This window comes from Rhagoletis pomonella, unplaced genomic scaffold, assembly GCF_013731165.1.
Source record: "Rhagoletis pomonella isolate Grant_MI unplaced genomic scaffold, Rhpom_1.0 Rhpom_scaffold_00001, whole genome shotgun sequence".
NCBI classification, from domain to species: domain Eukaryota; kingdom Metazoa; phylum Arthropoda; class Insecta; order Diptera; family Tephritidae; genus Rhagoletis; species Rhagoletis pomonella.
Window position 1 is genome coordinate 93,025,560 of NW_023458555.1, and position 25,496 is coordinate 93,051,055.

Consider the following 25,496-nt stretch of genomic DNA (forward strand, 5'->3'; position numbering starts at 1 on the left):
TATGTATATGTGTATGTATCTAGTGTTTAGGTTAGCGTCGTTAACTCGGGGGTACGTATGCAAACGAAAATACAATAAAGTAACTACATAGGTGCGTATTCGCATGCTCGAGCTAAAATGAGCCAGCAGAAATTCTTACACAAGAATTACTAGCATTTTTTATCATCCCATTTTTGATATAACAGCGACATTGTATATGACCATATGTATCTACCGGTAAATTACTTATACCCAAATTCATAAAAAATAAAGAACAGTTTAACATATTTTTCATGAACAAGGCCATTAGTAGTAGAAATATGAAAATTTAGATTTTTTAATTGCTCACATTTATGCGGGTTGGGATCGATGTGTGCCCGCTGATGATGGTGTTGTGTACTCGATTCTTTATTAGTTTTGATGTGGTTAATTAGTGGATTTTGACGGCGCGAACCTTTAGCGCAGATATTGCATATAAACGGATAATCCAAACCGTGAAGCGTTCAGAGCTGCGAATCTGAAAATGTATTTATTGAGTTGTTTCCACATAATGTAAACACAGAATTCGACTCACTCGTATTGCAAACTATGTTTAACATCAAAAATTAGATTACATATTAACTTACTACTATTATACTCAAAATACTACAAAATATATGACCAAGCCCATAATAAACAGCGTAACACCCATACCGGCCAAAACTACATATTTATCCTTCACAAAGCGTCGTTCATTAACTTCATAGTGTGATTAGAAAGGCTTAATGTGCTGCCGATAGCGTGAATACGACGTTGGGCGCCCTTGAGAGTTTCTCGTTGGTTAATTAAACTGGACAGTATATTGCCTCCAGATGCAATCATTTCATCTACACCTTGAGTAGCATTGTTTAGTTGCGTGTGATGGTGCAAAGAATAGTTTATGTCAAGACACGTTTCTGTTGCACCTGAATTGCTTGAAAAACGATAACTTAATAGTTGTTCACGCCCAGAAAGCTGAATCAGACGATGTTGTTGCTTGTCCCTATAAATTTGCAGTGAACTCTGTCACATTTTAACTTGTCAATGCGCATTTTCGCACTCGGACGTTGAGAAGCGGGCCCTTAATACAGCAGAACATCTAAGCGATCACAATTTGAATTCGCTGAATCTCATTTGTCACATCAGTCGTTTCAGAACCGCTTATTTGTGCTAGTTTCTGGAAGTTCCGTTCAATTTCGTACAATACGAATCTGAAAATGAAATGAATGAATTGAATAACACTAATAATTTACTAATTACTACCAAACTTACCGCGTGCCACATCCAGAATGAAAATTTCAGTCATTCAGAAGTTATTACTGTGTCAAAACTTTGACATACGGTATTAGCTCAAAGTTTGACATTCGTGATTGGGCGAAATGCGAGCCTTCATAAATGTATGCAAGCAGTACCATCTGGTTGTCAGTTGCACAACTTGATAATAAACTCCGAAAAAAAATGTATTTTGTGGTGCATGCTGTACAGTGTCGCCAGGTGATTGTAGTGAGAAAGCGTCAGTTTGGTTATCAAAAAGCGTCTTTTGCGTGTAAAAATCGTCAACATATAAAAAAATTTAATAAACAGAAGCCTTTGGTTTTTTTTTCATTTATGCTAGCTTCTGATTGCTGTATGTAAGAATAAAAAGTCTTACTTTTTTTTACGAATTTTTTAAAATTCGCATTTCCTTTAACAAAAAAATTTTCAATTGGAATAATATCACAGTTTACTCTTCAATTTTTTGTTCTCAGACTGCAACTTAACTATGTGCATTAAAAACTGTTCATACTTACTTAGTTTTTTTACCTGGCAACACTGATTTACTGGCTTAGCCCGGTCTCGAACCCATAGTGAGGAAATTTTCTTTCGCCGTGCCAGGCCAAGTGGTGAAGCTCACCACAAAACCACAAATGGCACCTTTTACGACATTACAAATTTCGCGGTGTGTTCGGGGAAACAGCGATCGGCCAATTTGTACTACGTAAAGGTCTGATCGATGCAAAAGCAAATGGCAACAAATGTAATGAAACACGAAACCTTACGCTCAAATTGATAGAAAATAAAGAAGACTTTAACAGCTTTATAAATTGAACCTTCTTATAAGAACGCCACTTTGTAGAGCTCTGTAAGTCTATTTATTTTTTAGGAGCAAGACCATTAGTCTATACTTAATACCGCACAAGTACGCGGAGACTGAAAGTATGAATTGGCCAAGTTTTGTACCTCGCCAAGTCAAAACAAATTAAATAAAAAAACAAAAAGTATATATATCTATATGTACATAAGTATATCACAAGTATATATAAAATAGGCTTTCACGAGACATACAGGCATACATATATTCGCCACTAGCCACCCAACCCACATCTAATAGTACGTAACTTTTTACACCTACGGGCATAACTACGAGACTCATTTACAGAATGACTCGTTTCTCGGCCGATCGCGCTTATGCGGAAGAACGCGCTGATAAATTTACGGTTCTATGCCGGTTATGTGGTGGAGCGCATGGCATGCGACTATGCCCCCTTTACCGCGGCAAAGCGGTCGAAGCAAGGTTGCGGGCAGTCCTGCTGCATTAATATTGCCCAAACTGCCTCTCGCCTTTCCACCGCCTCGACATGTGCAGCAGCAAGGATCGACTCCACCGATTTCGCGAAAAGCATCACACCTCGCTCCATCTCGATGACTGTGAAGACCAAAGGCAACCAGCAAACGCGATCAAAGACGGCGAGAGCTCGGACGGGGCACTCTCGATTGACGTTACGGAGCCGACGAAGTCGTGGGCGCAGCAGGTCGAAGAGGAGGGGTTAGAGAGGACAAACTCTTCTCCACATGAGCGACAAAAGCGCAACTCTGGCACTGGCACACCCAGACCGTTAGACCAGTTACCACTACGCGCGGACGACGCGCAAACGCGTCAACAACACAACTGGCGACAACACGGCGGCGCGAAAACCAGTCCTTTCCGCCAGTCATAACGATCGCAACGCAAGCTAAAACGGCGCGACGGCGCGGAAAGCGATCATTTAAGCTGCACAAATCAGCCCCATACCACAAAAACCACACAAACGACAAACATTAATAGTCGTGCCTTACAACACGCTCCACCGACCGGCTTCCGAACGGGCGGCCCAATACCAACTCCGATTATTCGTGCGCTTATCCCAATCGCGCCGACCGTGATAGTGCGGATTGAAGCAAGGGACCGCCTTCATTTGGTCCGTGCAATGATCGACCCTTGCGCACCGAACTCATTGGTTGATTCTGAACTGTTAAGAGATCTGCAGCTGGTGCGCAATGGATCAGGACGTCTGCAGCGTTGCACGCTCGCCATGCGAGGAAGATACGGCAGCTCCGACCGATTACGGCACAAGCAATCATGCTGGACCACCATATACGCCTGAGTCCACCGTCGAACCTGGACCCTAAGGTTGCGGCTCCCTTCCAGTACATGCGATTGGCGGATCCGAAATTCTTTCGCGCGTCACTAATTCGCCTCACACTAGGCCTCGATTTGCTTGCGGAGATGATGATGAGCGGGACCCCCCGTCTACCGTGGATGGCCTGCTGGTCCAGGCGACCATATACGGTCTGGTTGTTTCGGGAGCCTGCCAACCATAAACGTAGAGATTAAGAAAACAAAACCACACATACACACACACTCGTCACACACACACACCTTCAAATTTAAATAAAAAAGTGCATTGAAATTCCAAACCACGTCTGTTTCAATTAACAATGTCCTTTTCTCCACAGCCTCAGATGAGCCGGTCGCGACGAAAGCGTGGGCGAATAAGCAGATCCGCGCAGTACAAAATCCGCGCTGCATATTTGAATACCATAAGACCTTCCTCACGTGCGTGTAACGGTTGAGACGCGACTCCTTTTTCCCCCAAAGCTTGCTTACCGCAAGGGGCCGGTATGTTTAATTCCGCGACCTAAATATATTGCACCACCCTAATACGAGTTTTGTCACTTTATGTAAGAGCACACAAACACATATATAAGTTACGGCTAACTTTCCAGCCGCTAACAATAAGCCCCACTCTACGGTAACTTAGTTGAGAGGAAACTTAACGAAAGTTACTGTGCGGTGGGCTACATCCCTTTTGGTTTGTTAGCACTTTTTCACTTCTTAGAAGACAGCAAGGAGATCACGTCAGCTATCACACCACCTTAGGTAAACCAACTCTTGTGTGCCAAACTATTCAAACTCATCGATAATTACAAATAAAACGACCTTTAATTTCATTGCACTAAAACCACTGAGTCTTTTATTTATTCTTATTTTTCGTTACATTAACTTTACGCTGGTGCGCTCCATCTTTGTGCGACGCCACCTGCGTAGGTAATACCCCTTTCGCAATATTCAATACATCTTATAATTTAAATTAAATTAAATTTAAATTTAAATTTAAAAAACAGGCGGCAACCCTAACAAAATAGTTTTGGCTGTAAGCAGTGTTGCCAGGTCTTCAGCATGGGAAAACGTCCCTCTTGGTTTGAAAAAACGTCATTTCCTATCCAAAAACGTCTTTTTCAAATGAATGTACAATAAATTGTTCTTATTTAAATTTTTATTGTATACAAAGGTACATTTTTTTCAAAATTTTCTTTTTGATGCAGAAATATTCCTAGAGCATCTAGAGGCGTTCTGCATCAAAAACAAAATTTTGGAAAAAATGTCGCTTACGTTATTTTGGTGGATATGTACGTAAGGTAAATTAAAATATCATTTCGACAGAGTACATTTAAAATTCATTGTAAACTGGTCTGAGATCGTTAATATAAAAATCATTTTATACATACAATTGTGATCAACTGATTAAGTCAACAACATTTTGATCGATTTTGGATGTTTCTCTTTCGTTTATTTAATGTTTATTATTTTTCCATAAAAGCCAATCTCATTAAAAAACCAAATATATATCCACAAAAATTATGCAAAAATTATAAACAATCTGCAAATTTTCAGCTAGATTTTCAACTTTCTATTCAGATTTTTTAGCCCATTAAATTTCAGGGAAATAATGGGCAAGTTTTAAGGGGCTAAATAATCGCGTTGATTTTTAATAATTTTTTTCTTGTAGAAATTTGGTTAGGGGCTCGGTTGTCGAAAATGCTAAATTACGTTCTGCCAAAAAGGAGCATAGCAATAGGTCCATTCAATATAAAAAAAGGTTTACCAATTGTTACTAGTACTTGCAAGTTTATACTGGAAATGCATTCAATAACGCAAAATATTTGCAAGAGGGCGCGAATTCGAGAGCGTAACAGCCCGAGAGAGCTGCAAATTCTTGCAAGTAAAAAGTTTACTTGCAGGAATTTGCAGGAGTCCAAAATTAAGGTTATGTTTCAAATTCAAATGTAAACAAACTGTTTAAGATGATGATTTGATGAAACATAATTAGTGAAAAGAAAATATGGATAAAAAATTCAAATCTATTGTATATTTTTTACTTCTATGATGATCAGAACTATTCCCAATTAAAAAGAAAATTGCGCGCCAAAACTTAACCGTCAGAAAGTGTCAAAATGGCTTAAGTTGCAAGTTTTTACTAGTTTTGCGTTTAATAACTTTTTCTGAAAATTTTCTCTTGCTCTCAGTTTTACTCTCTATTTTTCTTTCACGCTCTCGCTGCAAGTACTTACTGGAAAAGTTATTGAATGGACCTAATATTTCAGTCTTTTTTGCGTTCAGAACATTTTCAATGAAGTCTTAAAAAAGTCGCCTACTTTTTTCTGACGTTTTATGCTGCACAGCTTTTTTGGTGCTTTTGCGAGCAATAGATGAGCTCTACCTGATTTGGCCTTTAAGCTTAGTATCCAGCTCTTAAGAAAACGGTCAAGAAAAAATTGCCATTATTTCGCGTGTGTGTCCAAGGAATTTTGACATTTTTTATACCTCACAGCCTGTTGCCTCACTCTTTCCTCAAGGAATAATGGAACGGGCATATATTTCTGTTGCAAACCTGGGTTGCCTTGTGCTCTTTTTTCACAAAAAACTTTAGAAAACCGTAGTAGAAAGCGTACTAAATTTCTGAAGAACTGCGTACTGCCTTAAGGAAATTTGACTCAAGAAAATTTCTTAGCCATTTCTTGTACGTCATTTTATATGGAGTTTTTGCTTTTCTTAAGAGCTGGATACTAAGCTTTAATGTGCAATTGCATCATTACAGCAAACCTCGTAACCTCAAGTGCTTACACAACCAGCCTTTGAACAAGGGATCCTTAGTCCAAGAACCCAAAAAAACCCTTTGGAGGAAGCAGCTCACAGTGGTTCGGATATCAGATCTAGCTGGACGAAAGTCAAAATTTTTTTGTTTTTAAAATACTTAATAGTACTTGGAATACATTACTGACAATACATTCAAATAGAAATTGCATTTATTAAAGCATAAACATATGAAACCAAACAAAACAAGGTAAGTCAACGCCGCCTATTTGAGAACTCTATTTTAAAAGCTGAAATTTATCTTAAAAGATTGCTAATTCACTCACAAATATTTGCAAAATTGCAAATTGACTTTATAAACAAAAAATTACACTTATTCCGCTTTAGATTCAGAGGTCATAACGCAATTTATGCCCACATTGATATAAGCAAATTTATTCTGAAAAATCGTCGTTTTGATTAATTAAAAAAATAAATTAAAGAGTAGGAAAAGTAAAGGCCGCCGAAGGCCGTTATAAAACCACTTGCATATTATACTTTACACCTTCGCAAATGCAGAGGGTAAGTTCGATAACCAAGTCTAACCAATTGGCTTAGATATTTACAATTTAGTGACGGTATGTCAAATCTCAAAATTCAAAAGTAATTATTAACAGGAATGTATCTGAATATAAATATGAGATCAGAGGCGGATCCACGGGGCAGAGGGGGGAAGGGGTTGCGTGTTAAAACAGAAAAATACTTGGAGTTATAAAACCTTTGGTTATGTAAGAGTTAAAAAAAGTAGTACCTCGCGAATTTTTTGCTTTCTGAAATTAAAAAATTATACAACAGGCATGCAAATCTTTAAGCGCTGTTATAAAATTTTTTCTGAAATTTATTTGTGTTTCTTGCTGTGATCTTAAATTTTAGTCATGGTAAATAAAATCTTAAGAAGTGAGTTGTATGACATTTGGTGTTGCAGAAACTTCTAAAAGACAACAAGGTGTCCGTGATTATGTGATTAGTAAATTGAAAGAAATATCTGATGAAAATGTTCGTTCCGAAGTAAATAAAGTAAATTAAGTAAATGAATTTAGATTCGTAATCAGCAACCCAGAAAATCCCCAGATACCCAGTTACATAGAAATCTACCGATTTTTTGAAATTTTCGTCCGCCATATTGGATCCGCAATTTTGAATTTTTGGTAAATGACTTTACATATGTAATCAGTTACCGAGAAAACCCCCAGATACCCAGTTTCATAGAAATCTACAGATTTTTTTTAATTTCGTCCGCCATATTGGATCCGCCATTTTGAATTTTTGATAAGTGACTTCAGATTCGTAATCAGCGACTCAAAAATCCCCTTGGTAAAAAGTGGTGTAAAGATCCATCAAGGAGTATTTGTTTAAATAGTTTCATCCAGCTAGATTTGCGATCCGAACCACTGTGCAGCTGCAGCAAAACAAAAAGATTGTAAAGATTTATTAAGAAAATAATTCAAAATCAGTTCTACTTATAGAATTTATTAACAAAGAAAAATTACAGGGAAGTTAAAAAACATAATTTTTTAAACAAAAACCGTCCAAATGTCAACAGGGTACAAAAAACGTCCAAATGACGTTAAAAACGTCAACCTGGCAACGCTGGCTGTAAACCTTCTTAAGCTTCTTTCTTTTAACGCCCATATTGCAATATTCACTTCTTCTTATCAGTTTACTTAAACTGCAATTTTGAAACAGGTGGCAACTCTCTAATATTTTCTTATTTAAAATTAGGCCTCTAGCAATACATCGTTGAAAACTGCATTCAAATCCATGTATTCGTTTTCGAGTGATGCGCGTGCAAAAATACAGACAGACAGACAAACAGACAAAAATTCTAAAAATGGTTGATTTGGCTTCTGGTGCTCTTTAAAGCCCCCCCACATTAATTTTTCTTTAATATCTATAATGTACAGACATCGACCTGTTATAATTTTATTATATGTATAGAGTTTTAATAACATGCTTAAGTTGGGGCACTTCCCCGATTTATGGAAACTTTCAGGAATAATTATGGTGCCAAAGCCAGGCAAGTATCCGCCGGTAGTAAATTCATATCAGCCCATTAGCTTGATTTCTGTATTTTCCAAAATATTTGAAAAGCCTTCGAAGGGAAGCAATACTGCACCGGTGTATTTTTAGACATCTCTCAAGCTTTTGACAAAGTCTGGCATGATGGCCTTAAATACAAACTAAAGGTTTCACTCTCTGCAAATACGCATGCAATTCTGGAAAGCTTTCTGCTGGGGAGAAACTTCAGAGGCAGACAGAATTCCTTTAGAACGGGAAGTCACCCTATATATGCAGGTGTCCCTCAAGGCAGTGTTCTAGGACCCATATTGTACGTAACGTACACTAGGGATTTGCCAACTGATGAAACTCTAACCATTTCAACGTTTGCAGATGACACGGCTATCCTAAGCAATAGTTCAGACCATAAAGAGGCTTCTTACACACTGTAAGTATATTGCAAGTATATTTGAAAAAGTTAGAGCTATGGCTAGGTTTTTGTAGCATAAAGGTTAACGAGAGCAAGACAATATATATCCTGAAGAAAGAAGCTTATCCACCACTAAAAATAAATAGCAAGGATATACCACAAAAAGATAGTGCAAAGTACCTTGGGATGACACTAGATAGAAGACTTACCTGGAAAAAGCATAAACATTTCTCAGGCGAAACTAAAACAAGCTAGCCTTCAATGGGTTATAGGATACAGATCTAAATTAAGCCTAGATAACAAGATGTTGATGTTTAATATGATGAATAAACCATGTTGGGCATATGGAACTGGGCTTTGGGGCAGAGCGTGCAATTCCATTTTGAACAGACTTCAAAGACTGCAGTCGAAAATTTTACGCGCCATATGCGGAGCACCGTGGTACATAAAAAATACTAATATCCACAAAGATCTTAATGTAAATACGGTGCATGAGGAATAAGAGGGCTAAGCACCAGTTACTCAGTACGGTTAAGGATCCAGCCAAATCGGCTAGCGAGAGATCTTCTTAGCCCGAGATATGCAAGAAGACTAAAAAGAAAGGATTTCTCCTATATTACCAAATGATGAGTAATATAATATTTGTGGATATCCGCATTATATCAATGTCGGCTCTGGAACTGGTCCTTTCAGACCAACCACCCAACACCAGCATGCAGCTCGGAAACTTATCCTTTCCGACCGAACATAGCCTACTGGATTGTAAATCCTTAAATATAGAGAAGCGAAGGCGCGCCGTGGAAACTAGTCCTTTTCACCCGCCCAGGCCGTGAGGCCTGGAAATGGTCCTTTCAGACCGCCTGCCCAGCACGATATCCAGCGATCCTCCTGCTCGGAATCTTGTCCATTCTGACAGCCGCAACAACCGCAACAGCTGCAACAACTGCAATAAATATATTTTTAAAACAAGTAAGAAACTCTAAGTTCGGGTGGAGCCGAACATTAAATACCCGGCGCAAGTATTAAATATGTATATGTTTTTTCACCTTTCCGAAAGCTACCGCTAGATGGTAAGCCGGGGTGTATAAATTTTGAGTAAATTAGCGTCCTTAAATTTCGAAATATTGCAGCTTCAAGCATTTCTTAAATTTACCGTTATATGAAAAGCGGCCGTAATTTTAGTCCGATTTCAATAATTTTCAACGTTTTGCTTTTATGTGGCAAGCACAATAAAAATACCGTGTTTGATACAAATTGGTAGAACGGTTACCGATATACACATATGTGATCATAAGTGGACGGTCCCACGCCCATTTTCCAAAATTTTACCATAAGCGTATTTCTTGGTAAAGAATTGTTGCAAGCATCAATTTTGAATAAATTTGCTTTAATATTTACTGATTTATCGAAGATTTAGTATTTCTCTAAATTACCGTTATATGGGATGTGGGCGTGGTTATTGTCCGATTTTTTAAATTTTCGGCCATTTAGTATGCTGTACCAAGGCCAACAACTGTGCCAAGTTGGGAAGAAATTGGTGCAGCGGTTACCAAGATATACACATGTAACCATAAGTGGGCGTGGCTAAACCCGCTTTCCAAAAATTTATAATATTCTTATTTTTCGTCTAAAAATTGTTGTAAATATCAATTTTGAGTGAATAATCTTGAGTAGTTACTAAAATATCGCAGTTTTCGTATTTCCGAAAACTACCGTTATATGGGATGTGGGCGTGGTTATTGTCCGATTTTTTCAATTTTTGGGCCATTTAGCATGCTGTATCAAGGCCAACAACTGTGCCAAGTTTGGAAGAAATTGGTGCAGTGGTTACCAAGATATACACATGTAACCATAAGTGGGCGTGGCTACGACCATTTTCCAAAAATTTATAATATTCTTACTTTTAGTCTGAAGATTATTATAAATATCCATTTTAAGTGAATTATCTTCAGTAGTTACTAAAATATCGCAGTTTTCGTATTTCTGGAAATTACCGTTATATGGGAAGTGGGCGAGGTTACTGTCCGATTTCGCCCATTTTCAATTCCAACCTACCTTGTTGACATATCTCAATTTGTGCTCGAGTTATCGTGTACACGGATGGACGAACAGACGGACAGACAGACATGGATTAATCGATTTCTCTATTCATTCTGAGCATTTATGTATACATTTGTCTACATCTATATCGATTCGTTTTGGCTGTTACAAACAACCGTTATGTGAACAAAATTAATATACCCTTGTGCGCAAGTGCGCTCGGTATAAAAATAAAAAAATTTCTAAGCATTCCCGCAGAAATTTTACATTGCAGCAATGCTCTCAGTGTTTCCGGGATTTCTATTTTTTATTTACGGAGGGCTCTACTACGCATTATTTGTTTGATTGTTATAACAGTTGGTCATTTGTGTCTTAGATTTTTCGTAGTTTTTGTTTTATTGAACGTGCAAAGACGAAGTTAAGTTAATTACGAAATTTGTGAAAGTTAGATATCAACATGTCTAGTTCTAGAAAATATCTAAGTGGCAGCGATAAACGAAAGAGAAAGAGGGAGACTGAAGAAAAAATTAAAAATTTACCTAAAATTTGTCAGTACTTTAAGAATAATTACTATATTGATGAAGACGCGAGTGAACAGTGCTCCGAAAATTAAGAATTGGACCTTACTCAAAGTAACAGTATAGCAGATATCCCGATCTAGAACAACCACAACAAGTTTCTAGCAAAAACCCAAGTGAATCATATTTTAGTGTGAACAATGTTGCATTTTCACCATATGTTACTGATAAGGTTAATTTTAAAGAAATATCGAAAACGGACATTGTAAACCTAAGGGCCCTTTCTTAAAAGATAGTGACAATAGATCTTCCCTAGAAAAACATTACTACACTTAGGTCTCTTTTTATGCGGTTTTTCAAACCATTATTTCTCATTAGCGATTTTACTTTTATGAGAGTTTTTATTACTTTTTTCAGTTTCTAAAAGACAATGCTTCTGATAAATAATTTGTCTTTGTATTCTTACATAATAATAATTATATTAATAATAATAATAATAGATTGGCGCTTACACATAAGTGGAGCTTTGCCTCCAATTTGTGGTGTGCGCCTTGATGTCGTCACACAAAGGGGAGGGACCTACAGTTTTACGCCGACTCCGAACGGCGATTGTATTTTTACCAGAAGCTGTTTTTCATGGCAGAAATACACTCGGAGGTTTGCCATTGCCTGCCGAGAAAAACCTTTTTTTTCTAATTTTTTTTATGTATTCTCACATAATTCATGTATTTATTGTCGTATTTTTATTTTTTTTTGGGTTAAAATACAGATACAATTTTATTTATTTCGATAATGTTCGGTTTTACATGGAATAATAAGTATTGAAGTGAAGAAATAGATAGTTTTTTTGGTCAATAATGCCTCACTGCATTTTTGTATGCGGTTTTCTGAGGTATGCATGTACCGCATAAAAAGAGATCTAAGTGCGGTTTTTGAAAATGCTGGAACGCATCCCCTGTTTTTGTATGAAAGTAATGAACTTTTTTATGCGGCTTTCTGAGGTACGCAAGTACAGCATAAAAAGAGACCTAAGTGTATATTGTTCCCAAGTCTGGCGTGAAATCTGACCGTACATGGCTATCCTATTCTTTAATATTGTATTGTGAATCACGTTGGTTATTCCCAAATCAGGCATCAAAACAAAAAATAAATAATGTTTGGATGGAAGGATATGACGACTGGAAACATATTGTAGACGCCATAGAAAAACACGGGCATTGCAAATTCACTTGGAGTCTTTTCTGACGTATCAACAGTGGCGGATACTTGGAACACTAGATGAGGAGCAAGAGTTCATTATCAGGATAGAAAAATCTTTCTAGACTCCTTGATGTTACTCTGACACTTTCAACGTGTAATTTAGCCTTTCGTGGCCACTGTGAAAAATCAGATGGCAATGATCCAAGCTCCCGAGGAAAATTTTTGAGTATTGTTGAGTTATTAAGAAAATACGATCCGATTGTACAAGATTTGTTAAGTAAACCAAAGGGCCAGATAAAATACTTAAGCTCAAAATACAAAATGAGCCAATATATGTTTTCGTTCTAAAAATCAAAAATGCACTCATAAATGAAATGAATGCCGCACCATTTTACTCTATCATATTCGATACAACTCAAGAAATTTCAAAAACTGATCAAATGTGTGAACTTCACCGTTATTGTATGATCGAGAAAGATGATAATGGAATCCCAAAGGCGCTCGTCATTAAAGAGTCATTTTTCGGATTTCATATAATTAAGGATCAAACAGCCAACAAATGTCCAACCAAATTATTAAATCCATAAATGACAAAAACATTCCTCTAAATATGTGTCGAGGAAAAGGAAATGATGGTGCTAACTTAATAAAAGGCACTTATGGTGGAGTTCAAGAGCTCATAAAAGATATCGAGCCAAACGTGGTATATGCTCACTGTGCTGCTCATAACTTAAATGTAGTTCTTAATGATGCAGTAATAGAGGTTATTCATATGCAGACTTTTTTTGACACAGTTCAACAAATTTATAATTTTTTTGGGCATAGCATTAAAAGATGAAATATTTTATCAAGTTTTATATCTAATAAAAAAGTGAGTCTTCGATAACATTAAAAACGTTGATCCCTACTAGACGGGCAGGTGCTGTTTGTTGAGTGCTACCGAAAACAATTCTGCAAAATTGCAAATCAGATGAAAGAAACGAAGCTATTTCACTCAATAAGAAGATCCAGAACTACAATTTTATAATGTTATTGGTTTTCCATTGCAAAATTCTACAAACTATCGATGCAGCCACTAAAGCACTTCAGTCTAAAGCCACCGATCTTTCAAATGCCTTAAAACGTTTGAGAATTTGTCTAGAAGAATTGGAAAGGTATCGAAATGAATTTGTAAATTTAAAAATGGAAGCAAATAATGTAGCAGAAAAATGGTCCTTTAACCCGGAATTTTCTTAAACTCGTCAGAGGAAGGTAAAACGCCGCGTATTGGATATCATTATTAATCAATTGAAATCGCGTTTACTTCCGATGAATGAAATTGTTTCCAATTTCAGTGTTTTGCAACCTTCCACTTTGCAAATTTTAAATGACACTGATCTATTAAGAAAAAGGCTCAAGAATTTGTTTATATATATAAAAAAGACATATCTGAATCATTTGCCAGGGAAATTTTCAGTTCTTGGTCCACTTTCAAGAGAGGAAATAGAAAAGTCTTCGTGTTTTAGAGAACTTGCTGATTTATTAATAATAAAGAATCATTTTATGTCGTCCAGCTTTCCTGAAGTATGTACTGCATTAATGTTATTTGTAACAATTCCTGTGACTACAGCTAGTTCTGAACGATCATTTTCGAAACTTAACCTTTAACTGACGAGGTGAAATTTTGGGACATAGTTTATGACGTGGTGGTAAATTTTACCCCTCTTCATTTTACTAAAAATATTTAGTAAAGAATATTTTTTGATAATTATTTGTTTTTTAAAAATAAGCTACTATATTTTTAATTACAAAAAATAAAGAAAACAAAAATTTTTTTTATTCGTTTCAACAAAACAGGTACTTTACTTCACAAACCTTTTTTTTATATAAAAAACGACATATAAATAACTTATAAAAAAAATATGAATTAAAAAAAAAAAAAACTTAAAGGGCATTTTTTCACAGCCAAATGTATACATTTAAAGATATAAAAGAGATCATAAAAAAAATAGTCAGTTGTAAAAACTGCAGGTCCACCTTTTAGGTGGTTTTTTACTCATCAAAATCTGTGTTCGCACAGTGTAAGCATATACGTTTGCTGCATCCCATACACATTGGCTTACTACATTGCAGACAAAAGTTTGTAGTTTTTCGCTTTAGCCTAGTCGGGCATATGTGGCATAACTTACGAGCAACGTGGACCGGTTCTACTGGAGGCGGAGCTACAGAGTCCGGACCCAAAATGTTACCAATTGTGTCTCGTAATACCCGAGGGAGCTTTTGGTTGTGTTGACGTCTTTGCAGATGTGGTAAAATCATTTGTCCTGCAAGCTTTTTCAAAAAGTCTCCTCTTGAGCTGTTATCATAATCCTTTGAAGATTGAAAAATAATGAAAGAGTTGACACCACAAACATCCACAATTCTAAAAAATATGGCTAATGTCCAGCGGCGTGTACGTCGACCGGATGAATAAATCGAGCATTTCTTATCGAGCTCATCCACTCCACCTTTTGCATTGTTATAATCAGCTATCATTGCAGGTTTTAAGGTGAGTGGGTCATCTCCTTTTTTGTGATGCATGGAGGACAATAATACAACAGCACGATTTTGACGAGGCACGTAGGATAAAATAGTGACATCTTTGGTAAAACCATATATGCAGGATCCCAACGGTCTATTTTTTTTGGGCAAAAATTCTGGTGGAATCTCTCTTTTGTTCTTTTTCAGCGTACCTAAATAAGTTAGTTCTCGTTTTTTAAGTTCTTCAACCAGCTGGAGTGATGAAAACCAATTGTCAGCAGTTATATTTCTTCGACTTCCTTCTATTATTTTAGACAGCCTTATTACTGATTGTGTTGGTACTGCATGTCGTTTTTCTTCATTTGTTAGACCAACTGCATCCGAGTTTTTTCCAAAGTATATATATGCATTTGAGAGATATTGTGTGCGTGCATCAGTCAATGACATTATCTTAATGCCATATTTTGCGGGTTTCTGTGGCATGTAAATTCTGAACTTGCATCTTCCACGAAATGGTACCAACATTTCATCTATGCAGGCATGAGTACCAATTGAATAACTTTTTCGGCAGTTTTCTATAAATTTGTTGAATATACCAGAAACTGCTGCTAATGGGTCGTTCAATAATCGTTGTTGTCTGTCACAGGAGTTATCAAATCTTAAGCAATTTAGATTACAAAGAAACCGGTTCTTAGACATTGTAGCTCTAAAAACTTCTCTGCCCGTTCCATCAGTTGCAAAAATAAATTGAGCGGCCTCGTGGTTAGACTTGAATACGGATGTGTAAATCAAGATACCGAAAAATGCACGCAATTCTATTTTATCAAGCATTTTCGCTTCAGTTTGTGCTGTTAGATCAAATTTTGCTTTCAATTTTGTATTTGTATGTTCTAAAATCATGTTCTCCATATCGCTATCAAAAATTCGCGACCAATATCCATATAAATCCTTTTCCGATTGCGGTTGTGTAGCAACTGGTAACCGCACAATATTATGAATAGGAGTTTTTACGCTGCATGTTGGTTCCAATGCTGACCACTTGAACCCGTTTTTTCCATAAAAGTAGTTTACAGCAGATTCACATACATTTCCATCAACAACTACTTCTTCTTCATCATTGCCAACAATTTCCTCAACAATCATTGTATCCGCTTCATCGTATTCACTGCATGCATCATCTTCTATACGTATTTCATCCTCCATGTCACTTTCTTCAATGCAGAAATCCGGATCGACAATTTCGTCGTCGACTTCGCTAACATCGTCATCGTCCTCAAAACATTCCTCAAGAAATTGAGATATGACTGAATCACTGAGTTTTTTTGAATTCGACATGATCTGTTAACATAAATAGCATATCACGTAATTTAAAAAATTTGTAATATAACGTTTTTGAAATAAATAATTTTTTACCAACAAGAAAACAGACGAGTGGTAAAAATAATTCCACGAAAATATTACGTTAATTTCGATGTGGGGTAAATTTGATTCTACTAAATACTTACGCTAACGCGGACGTGGTGGTAAAATATTTTCAAAGAAAAATTTAGGTAAATGCCGAGGAGTGGTAATTTTTACACCAGCATGTGAGTAACTCCGCTCGTGCTATGTCTAGCTCAGCCAAAACACAACTGAATAACAACGATCACAATATATGAAGATACCAAGACAATTAAATTGATTGAGCGCAATGGAAGAGAGAATTAAAAAAAATGTAAAGAGAGGGTAAAATTTACCACCACCTCGTTAGTTAAAGGTTAAATTAATAAAAACCTATTTAAGAAACTCTATGGGATAAGACGGGCTACTTGGTAACTTGGCTATTCTGTCTATTGAAAACTCTATGGCTCGATCTTTATATTTTGATGACGTTGTAGATAATTTTGCGAAACAAAAAGCTCGGAGAAAAGAATTTTATTAATAAATATCCTATTAAAATTAAATTGTTATTTCATTGTAAATATGTATAGACCTATGCTCTTGAAATTCAATTGATTAGGTTTTTAACTAAAATGCACACAATATTATTAATAGTGATGGGTAACTACTTAAGTGGTTTAATAAAATTAGATTAAAAAGTAGCGATTTTTACTGGGAGGGTCCCATCTAAAAAATTTGCCTCGGGCCTCAGATTGTATAGTTGCGCCACTGGAAGGAACTTAACTTTTCCTTGACATGTGAGAATAACAATCACAACCAATTCGACAGCTAATAATCTGAGATTTGCATGTGTAAACGGAATTATTAAAAAAAGAGCTTTGATTGAGATTATCACTCTTATTCTAGAACCCGAATTTTCGTAATTCGTAATTCGTAGCTACGTTACGAAAAAAGATAAATTGACATGCTGCAACCCTTGCGGAAAAATGTGCAGCATTGCCAGGTATCCGTGGTTTTTCGAACTCAGCTGTATGAAGGAAAACAAAGTGGAATGGAATTAAAACACTCAGCATGTGCTTGTTTATAGTAAAATGGATTGATTTTAAATATTTTGAAGAAAATTATGGTTTCTGATGCATTTGTTATACGCAGTTATAGCAGTGGAGTAAGAGCGCGCTATGGCAATGGACTCACAAAGGTATGCGGAGCTGCTGGGCATAGTAACCATGGGCGCATCTATGTCAGCTTCTGGTTGAATTCTTGAACCAAAACCCAGAACTCTCCTATGCCTGCAGAACTGGTTCCCAATCCAGTTAGTACAATAACAGCTTCTTCCAAGCCATTGAAAACATGCATTTTGTTAGGTCCACCACCTGTTGCGCTTGCTTCTGCCTTCGGCCGCGCTTAGGGATTATAACTCTTACTAAGAGCCTGTGACAAACGATAGAAAAGAGGAAATTTTGACGGATAAAATATAAATAAAAATGTGACATTTCTCGTGGTGAATACGAACGTCAGAGTTTTACCTAGCTCATGGAGCTTTGACAGCTTATAACCATGTATACACATAATATTGCTTGGCGGTTATAAAGAGTGAACACGAAAATGAAAACTGAAACAGCATAAAAAAGCATACGTTACTTGCAAATTATAAAATAAATATAAATTTTAAGAATTTCAGCAACACACAAAAATTAAGCTTTCGCACGAGCGTTTTTTGGTTTTTCAGCTGTCAAAATTTTACTTAGTATTTAGCACAGCAAGATTCAATTTATTTGTACTACACCATAGCAAATTTTTCCACCCCAACTCATCATGGAGAAAAAAGTCACCGGTTGGCACAGGCCCTGTTTAAATAAACACCACTAATATTTCCTACAAACGCACATCGATTTACATATTTTATCTCGCCTCCGACACACAATTGTATTCGTACAAAATTACGCAAAAAAGCTTACTCGTTCGTTTTTAGGCATGCCATTGTTACCAATTTCGAAAGTTCGAAGATACGATTCGGATTGCAGCATACGATTTCTACGATTCGTAGCAAAATCGGAATACGAAAGTGTTGCAGAATAGGGGTGTATATTTATATATCAACATACTTTAACGTTGCCGGCCAAATTATCAACTATGTATACGGGCAAATTTAAAAAAAGGGAACTTTTGTGTCATTGAGCTTTATTTTCATTGTTTTAAACTGTATCAACTTTATTGCTTTTGGAAACAATTCATAAATTTATCCTTGAATAAAATAAACTGGTGTAACGAAAGATTGTTTTGTTAAAACTCCACCAAAATCAATAAAGTACAAGCAATTCTTAAGCAAAAAACAAAACCGACTTTAATTCTCATATACAAATTTAAGATTATCGTTCATGATCCAATGAGAGGATTTAAGCAAATTAGTGTGGGACAACCTGTGAGGTAGCAACTTTCCTTTAAAAAAAGTATTATAAAAATCGATTAACGTGGTCCAACGTTATGCGGTAACATATATAAAAAAATATTCCGACGAATTGATAACCTTCCCCTTTTTGTGAAGTCGGTTAAAAATAGGTTCAGACGTTCGTTAAAATTACTAAAAGCCAAATGGTGAAAGGAATTACTCATGGTCTATTGAAAATGAATAGAGCAATTCATTTTAACAATAAACTTGCTTAATTTCGTATGGAAACCAGGTATATTAGTACAGTAATTTAGAGACCTTGAAGGATAAAGAAACCAAGTGCAACAAATTCGTAAAGGCTATGGGATCAGTGTTGTCACTTGAGAATATTTTCCCCATAATGGGATCGGCCTTTACAGTCTCCTGCCCCATAAGCTTCGGCCGAAAGAAATAACTTACATCGTGAGGAGGGGAGATCTCGTAACTCAAGAAAGAGTCTTGTAAAGCTATCAACTTAAGCTATAAGGATAGCTTGAAACTTTATAAGAATAATGTCGTTAACGAAATAGGGGAGCAGATTGCAAGGGCAATTAACAGCTTCCCTCCATACGAATCTCAACTGTATATTTCCAGCAATGCTACAGTAGGACCAGTCGTGACTTATTTCATGGCTGGAAAGCATTTTCAAACTAAGCTCAGTCTACTTGGAAAAGTGTTAAAGTAGTTTTCATTCTCAAGGTAGGCAAGAGAGGGCATATGGTGCCTAAGGACTCAAGACCCATCAGTCTCTCGTCTGAAAACTTAGCGTTAATTCCGATTACAATATGAAATTCCTTGTAACAGAATTAAGAGAAAGAAATATACATTTGAAATTACTTCTAAGGAATTGAGAAAGTAATAAAATCCGTTGCTATGGACCAGTGTTGATTGTTTCGATACAGTTGTACCTTTTTGATACAATTTCAAGGTCTTTCTACTTACCTACTATTTTAGATAAAACATAAAACAATTTCGTGTAAACTTTTTTTGTACTATGAAGAATTTTATTGACGAAGTTCAATTTGGGCCTCAAAATGTAACCCTTCTTCTGTATTATCAGGCACTCCAGGTTCCACTAATACGCTTATTGTTTCATAAGTGTGAAATTGCTAGAATAGAAGACAGCAACACAGAACTTTGGGCTAAACACCTTGATTTAAAATTTTTTGTCAACCTCAGTATTTGTGAGTTGTGTGAAAAAATAAGATGAAAAATGTTTTTAATGAGCCACTGTAGAAAAAATGTAAAATATCCATTAGTTGTAAATCTTTATGTGTATATACTTTTATGTACTTACATATATGCATTTAAAATCATAATATCTGATGTTAAAGTGTTCACCGTTTTATGTAAATAAAATAAAGGCAATATTGATTCTAAATTTTTAGCAACTATTTTTACTTTATTTGGAACAATAATTAAATAAAGACTAAATATCATAAAAATAATAGTAATTAAAATTTAGTACAAGTTAGTGATAAAAATTAAAATTTAATTTAAATTATCAAGACTGCTGTGAACTGAAGGAATTGATTCCTAATTACAATTATTGAGGAAGGTAATTGTAATTGTATTTTAACTGCATTTTCCCAGCTCTGGTTCTTTATGACCATTTGAAATTAATTGAAAAGCACTCAGCTAGAGGTTTTTAGTTTTATTTGATGATTATCAGCTCTTGTATCAAGAAAAATTGAGTTAACTGAATTGGCGAAGGTATGGTTAAAACAGTGCAAATCTTTCAAAGTGCAATTTTTGTTTTTAACATAAAGAAAGTGTAAATGAGGCAGCACTTCATCATAAATACATTTTACATACCGGTTTTTCGAAAGAGAGCAGCTCTGGTATAACGTCTGGGCTTCTTTCATCACTTTCATTCACATCCATGTCTTTGTTTCCGGAACTGCGACTGGAAGCATCCCATAAATTATGATCATGTGAAAACTCTTTTGCCCTATGCTTCGAGTTTCTACATGTTGCGCGTAGGGAAAGAATAATTGCTAAAACTGCTATACACAATGCTATAATTAATCCCACAGTCAGTGACAAAATAGGATAGACAACTATTTTAGTATGTTGGTGTTGATCTGAAAACAGTAATATAAAGTTTACAATTAGTTTCTATTTTTTTAAACACAAGTACTTATGGAATATTTGTCATCCAATTAAGAACGAAGATAAACCTATTCTTGTACATACATCCTTCTTGCAAACACTACTTATACATAACACGTTCAAGTGCAAGTCCAAAAATCACAGTTAGTTACAAATACTCTCACATTTTCGTTCATGCTGGTCGTTTTCGATTTTTTCGATTATAATTCGTATTTATAGTTGTTCTCGATTATTCACGTGTACCCAGTAAGATATAAGATCGAGATACAGAAAAATTTTGCTCGAATTAGTGGTTACTGAACTTGGTTTAGTCCTTCTTTAATTTCACCAGACAGAGAGACGTGCGAACAGCGGATGCAATGTGCTCCGAAAGGATCTCCAGCGAAACAGTGTCGAAAGACTAGAAAGCACCGACGTCAGAGTTAACGATCTAGCATATCAGGAAAAATAATAAACTCTCCAGTATTGATGGGCGATATTTACCTATCAGTGATTTTTCCACAGTGAACTAAATATTACCTTTCACTCGCTACGTCGCTGTGGCAGGTCATCTCCAGCACTGTTAAACCTGGGTTCCTTTTGGATAGTGTTGCCATCTTTTGATTTTCAAAAAGCACCAAAAACTTGGAAAAAAAGCGTTTTACCACAACACCAAATTTTTTTGAATCAAGGGATACTTTTTTCATAACATAATGCCGAAGTACTGCACATTAAAACTGGTATATCTCGAGAAAGAAAAATCGAATCGCATCAAACGAAAATGATGCCCTGATTAGAAATGAGCAAATAATTTGATGTTTTCATTATATAACCTCAAATATCTCTAAAAACCATGTTTTTGGCACTTTGAGGTTAGGATATCTCATTATTCTAGTGCTAGAGCAATTGTGAGGCCAGATTTGGATTCAGCACCAAGAAACTCAGGTGGTAAAAAAAATAAAATTTTACAAATAATTAGAAAAGAAAAAAACAAATACTTAACTTACTTGGGTACTAGCATTTTCAACGTGAATAGTATTTAACAAGGTGGGTTTGCAACTTTTTATCAATCATGGTTGTATTTTAGTAAATTTCAATTTGTAGATTCTTGTAAATTCAGTGCTGCCACAGCCTTAAATATTTTAATTTATTGCAGGTTGTAACTATCTCGAAGTAATTTTAGTTCAGAAAAAAAGCACTAAAAAAGGCACTAGGTACTAAATAATTTTTTTGGCGTTTTAATTTTCAAAAAGCACTAAATCTGTGCTGTAAGCAACCAAGTTGGCAACTATGGTGGGCGACCATAAGAACCAGGTCTGACGACAAACACTCACAACTTTGCGACACCTCGACTGGGTCGTCCGAGCTCTCCGCGGAGGAGGAGCCCCTTCTATAGAGTCAGGAGCAGGGTTGCCACTGACGAAAAAAAATATTTACCATCCACTTGAAAAAAATCTACCAAATCTGGTAAATATTTATCTACCAATAACTGTTTTATAATTGTTTTAACAAAAACCATAGTTTTGTTATTTTTTACTTATTTTAATTAAAACGATATTTTTATTATAATTTTTTTTTTAGTTATTTCAATAAGAATTAAAATTGTTGTTAAGAACTTTTTATTTAAGTAGTTATACGGTATTTGAGTCATATTATTGGCATTTTCTCAGTTTTCTTCAACCAAAAGCGGAAGTGATGAAACTAAAGGCAACAATGAAACTTCAAAATTTTTTATTGCTTTAACTAAATCCAAAAAATCGAGGATTTAAACTATATACAACATATAGAGAAATTCCAAAAATTTTCGTCTAAATTTCGAATTTTTTACTCTGAATTTTTAGAACAATTTCAGGTATGGAGTTTTAAAGCAAATACGATTTGAGTATAGCCAACAATGTGCTGCTTAAAATTCCCGTTAATTTTGTTTTTTACATGCCTGTAAATTTTTTCTTTATATTTGAATAATCATTTAAAATATTTAGGCAATCAAAAGCTCCTCGGGATTCCAGTCAAAATAGTTTTGAATGGAGCGCGATATGTTCGCCATATATCGATATACATTTATACGTATGTAATTATAAAAAAGTATGCAAAGAAATGTATAATATATTTAAAGACAACTACGAAAAATAAATCGGGAACGGAAAGTTCATCAAAAATCTACCAAAATGAGAAAAAATTTACCTTTTTACAAACCCAAATTTTTTCTACCAATTTTGGTAACAATTTACCAAAGTGGCAACCCTGGTCAGGAGACTTTGACCCCATATGGCGAAGCCAGAACTGTGGGCCAAGTACTCCGTCATCTAATCAACAATGTTCTACAGCTGTCAAGGGGTAGCCAAATACCGAACCTTCGACGTCAAAAGTACTTAGGGACAAACGATACCACTTGGCATTGAAATGACAAAAAATGTCTGTCATTTAAAAAAAATGCCATGTGGAAATGAACTCAATGACTATTTTTTTACATAATGGCACGATAATTTTTTAATGCCCGACTTTGCCATTTGTCATTTTTGCCATTTAATGCCTAGTGGAAATCCGGCATTAGGCTAAGCGCACACGGTAGAGAAATCTCTCGAGAGTTTTACTGAAATAAAAATCTCCTCTCTCAATTAAGTTTACACGGTAGAGCAACTCTAGGAGATATTGACTCTAGCTAGAGACAAAATAGAGAAATCTCAACTTTTATCTATCACGTACTCTACAAGCTGTGTACACGGTAGACAATATTTACCTCTCGCCTAGAGTTAGTTTTCTATCTCGAATTGTTGTCAATGCTTGTTGTATGCACATGTATTTATATCAAATCCACGTTGTAGAAAATATATTTGGCGCCATCGGCGGAGCGCTAGCCCTTCGTCGATTTGACAGCATTCACATATTTTCTGACGGCATAAAATACATTTTTGCAAAAATGTACCTAAAAGTAGACAAATGTACTTAAAAATTAAACATGGCAACTTCTCTCTTCGGTACTCTGTGTACTTTTGGACTCAAATCAAACAGTTTCTCCGAGCAGTTGCAGCCAAACTACTATATATGTATATGCATGTAGGTATTCACCAAGTTGAGCAAGTGGCCTGGCACTCTGACAAAACAGCAGATAACTGATGCAACGACTGTTGCCAGAGTACCAGACCACCTGTTCAAATGTTTTAACCAATAATTATGCCCCTTTGCAAAGGACGGAGGCTATTGGAAAAGCCATTGAAACGCCAAAGAAAATAAGAGGATGATTCTCAGTTCATTATTTGGCTACATTCTAAATGTACTTAAAATGGTGTGCTTGTATCGAATATACGATTTAATGCCGTAGCCATTTCAAAATTTATCAATCTGTAATGAAGTTCATTGTCAAGACTTTACTATACGTCTCCGTAGAGCAAAAAGTCTATTTAGCTTGCTAAATAGAGCGTAGAGTTGTCGTAGAGTTTCCGATCTAGCTCCGTTGGACTGTGTACACGACGAAAAAGTCTCGCTAAATAACTCTCACATAGACTTTGTAAGTGAGTCTCTTGTAGAGCTCTATTGAATGTTTACACGTATCTGGCGAGATTTTTGTCTAAGTCTCGCGTTTTTTCTCTACCGTGTACACTTAGGTTTAGGTAGTCTCATACTAAAGGGATCGTGCACCCAAAGGACGCCGAAGACAAAATTCTTTTTCAGGCGATGGATGGACGGATAGATGTCGGGCTATCTCAATTGACGCGGTAATGGCAGAGCCCCAGATTCGACTCTGCGGAGGTAGTGCGCTGTTACAGGGTGGTGAAATGTGAGGACCAACTCTCAAAGATTTTCTTGGAGAAGAGCCTGGAGAGCATCATTGATACTTGGGATGGTTTGAGGCTAAAGCTCATCCCTGACAGTGACATCCCCAGGAGGCCGAGAGCTCGTATTTTGGTCCCACATATGGAGATGGATAGCGGGGCGCTGTTAAAACACCTGCGCACACAGAACCACGAAATTCCGATGGACGAATGAGTGGTCATTCATGCTGGAGAGTAACGAACAGCTAGCATGTCCTTCTTGATACTCATTGGTGGAGATAGCATCGAGGCTTTGCAAAAGGCCGACTGTCTCCTTTGTTGTCCGGCGGGCCAACTTAAAAGTTTTCCGGGCGAACAATGCTGACGAAGAAGAGCCTGACGTGATCGACGACGCAAATAAGCTCCTGGAAGGCATACTGTTCACCGCCCGGCTGCTGACTAGAATTAAAAAATGGTTATGAAGGTTGTCCAGATAAAACTTCAGCACTCGAGGCTGGCCGGACAACTTTTCCGTCTTCCTGTTGGAGGAAATTGTCGACAACGCACACATTCAGGAGCGCTGGCTGTAGACCACCGGGCTTCATCTGAGTGGATACGAAATATTCTACTAGAAATCGGATGGTCAGCCTAAATCTTGTGATGTGGTTAAACCTCAATACCATACTTTTCTCATCCCTTCCCATAGCTCATCGGATTTAACAGCAACGAGACTCGACGCGATTGGTGGTACCAGCATGGTCATCGACTCGTGGTACATGCCGCACAAAAAGGACACACCGTCGAGAAATTTTAATGAGATAATGTACTTGTAGGATGAGATTGCAACTTCAGGCATTCAATCTGGGGCAGCTCGAAAATACATAAATACTAGCCGTGAGTTTCTTATCTATTACATTCTTAGCACTAACCTAATTGTTTGTAATCCGGG

General features: G+C 36.3%; 1 protein-coding gene and 1 pseudogene across 1 annotated transcript in view; both read right to left on the bottom strand.

Annotated features, from left to right (window-relative positions):
- Positions 1-616: 616 nt before the first annotated feature.
- LOC118734277 lies at positions 617-16,231 on the bottom strand (annotated as a pseudogene).
- Positions 16,232-20,225: 3,994 nt separating this feature from the next.
- Positions 20,226-25,496, bottom strand: part of LOC118748881 — a 349,864-nt gene continuing 344,593 nt past the window's right edge. The window contains exon 4 of the mRNA XM_036483606.1: positions 20,226-20,788. Within this exon, the coding sequence (XP_036339499.1) occupies positions 20,499-20,788 (290 nt within the window). The 3' untranslated portion in view covers positions 20,226-20,498. The remainder of the gene's footprint in view (positions 20,789-25,496) is intronic.